The 1,464-nt window shown below is 40.6% G+C and overlaps 1 protein-coding gene across 1 annotated transcript; it reads right to left on the minus strand.

Moving 5' to 3' along the window:
* Positions 1–622: 622 nt before the first annotated feature.
* Positions 623–846, minus strand: SARC_15327 (hypothetical protein; the record flags this gene model as incomplete). Its single annotated transcript, XM_014290550.1, has 1 exon — positions 623–846. A coding segment is annotated over one exon (224 nt), but the record flags the coding sequence as incomplete, so codon positions are not given.
* Positions 847–1,464: the final 618 nt, after the last annotated feature.

Genomic DNA, 1,464 nt, shown 5'->3' on the forward strand with positions numbered 1-1,464 from the left:
TGTGTGTGTGTGTGTGTGTGTGTGTGTGTGTATGTGATTGTGAGTAAGTAAGTAAGCAAGGGGGTATATGAGTGAGCGAGTGAGTGAGAAAGTGGGTGAGTTAGTAAGTGAGTGAATGGGTGTGTATGTATGTGTGTGGTAATCTGTGAATGATTTTACTTCAGCCTCTTCTGGATTCTAATATATATGAAGTTGTTTGGGCAACAATCATACTCTTAATTGACAGAGTGATAGCATGTACCTCCATCCGACGAGTGTGTTCAATCTGAGTGTCCAAATATTATGTGTACTCCGTGATTGCAACTGAGTTATAGTGAACGTGCACGTGCATACCTTTTCGCCAGCTGTTTGACATACACTTCTGCGTCCCGGTGGTGCTTCGTAGCGTTTCTGGGACGGTTTCCTGTCCGAGATTAGAACATAGTATATATACTTCAACAATGGAAAAGTACAAACATTCTTAAGATAAAAACAATAAATACATTCTTCATGGCTCGTCCCACGAACAGCCCCATAACAACTCAGTGTCACAATAACAAGGGCACAAATACAAACAATCACAGGTGCGAGACTTTTCCCGACCCTGCGAAGGGAGACCACTGCTATTCGAACTATATATTACCTCGCCTTCGCCGCCTGGGTTTGCGATGCGTCTCGATTGCTTGGTAACCGAGCTTCGGCACCGATCCCAAGGTCGCTTGGCCCTTCAGCGCCATTTGTGACTGATTTTGGTTTCCTCGCTTTCTTTGCCACTCTACTCTCCGTGCCAGTGCTAATCTCAGCGGGATTGAAGCTCGTTCCTACACTCATGTCGACAGCCTTTCCACGAGCAGACGCCTCGGACATTGCTATACACACCGTTTTGATGCCATAAGTGTATGCGTATGTAAATGCGCTAGAATGTGGATATAGTTGTGTGTGTGTGATATCAATTCAGCTATAGTGGTTGACAGGTAATAAGCATAGCCAGTGATGCTTTAAAGTGGACTATAGGCAATACCACTAGTAGTATGAAATAAGTAAACGGCAGACAACACTTTAGAAACATATATAAACAAACAAGCACGCAGAATCTAAAAATCATAGAGGGGGTTATTTTATCTAAACATACTGTGAATATCATTTTTTTTTTGTGATATTATTTTTTGAAATCACTGTGTAGTGTGTAGTGACGTGAACTCTCTGGTACAAAAATAAAGATTTATTTTTTATAATTTTTACTCCTGCTGTTGGCCCGGCGCAAATGCAGATTTTCATTTCTTAATTTTAGGTTTTCCCCTCATCTGGGTTTCTAATCTATGGCACAATCAGTAATAAAATAAGAAAAGTTTTCACGATCATAAATAGGTAAATACATACACAACAAGAGTGGGCAATCACTAAATACATGCGCAGAAGTGTGTATTGGTATATGCAATACACGTACTATATCCATCATTTACCTTATAAGCAACGATTTATCTG

The sequence above is a fragment of the Sphaeroforma arctica genome, assembly GCF_001186125.1.
Source record: "Sphaeroforma arctica JP610 unplaced genomic scaffold supercont1.5943, whole genome shotgun sequence".
Classification (NCBI taxonomy): domain Eukaryota; class Ichthyosporea; order Ichthyophonida; genus Sphaeroforma; species Sphaeroforma arctica.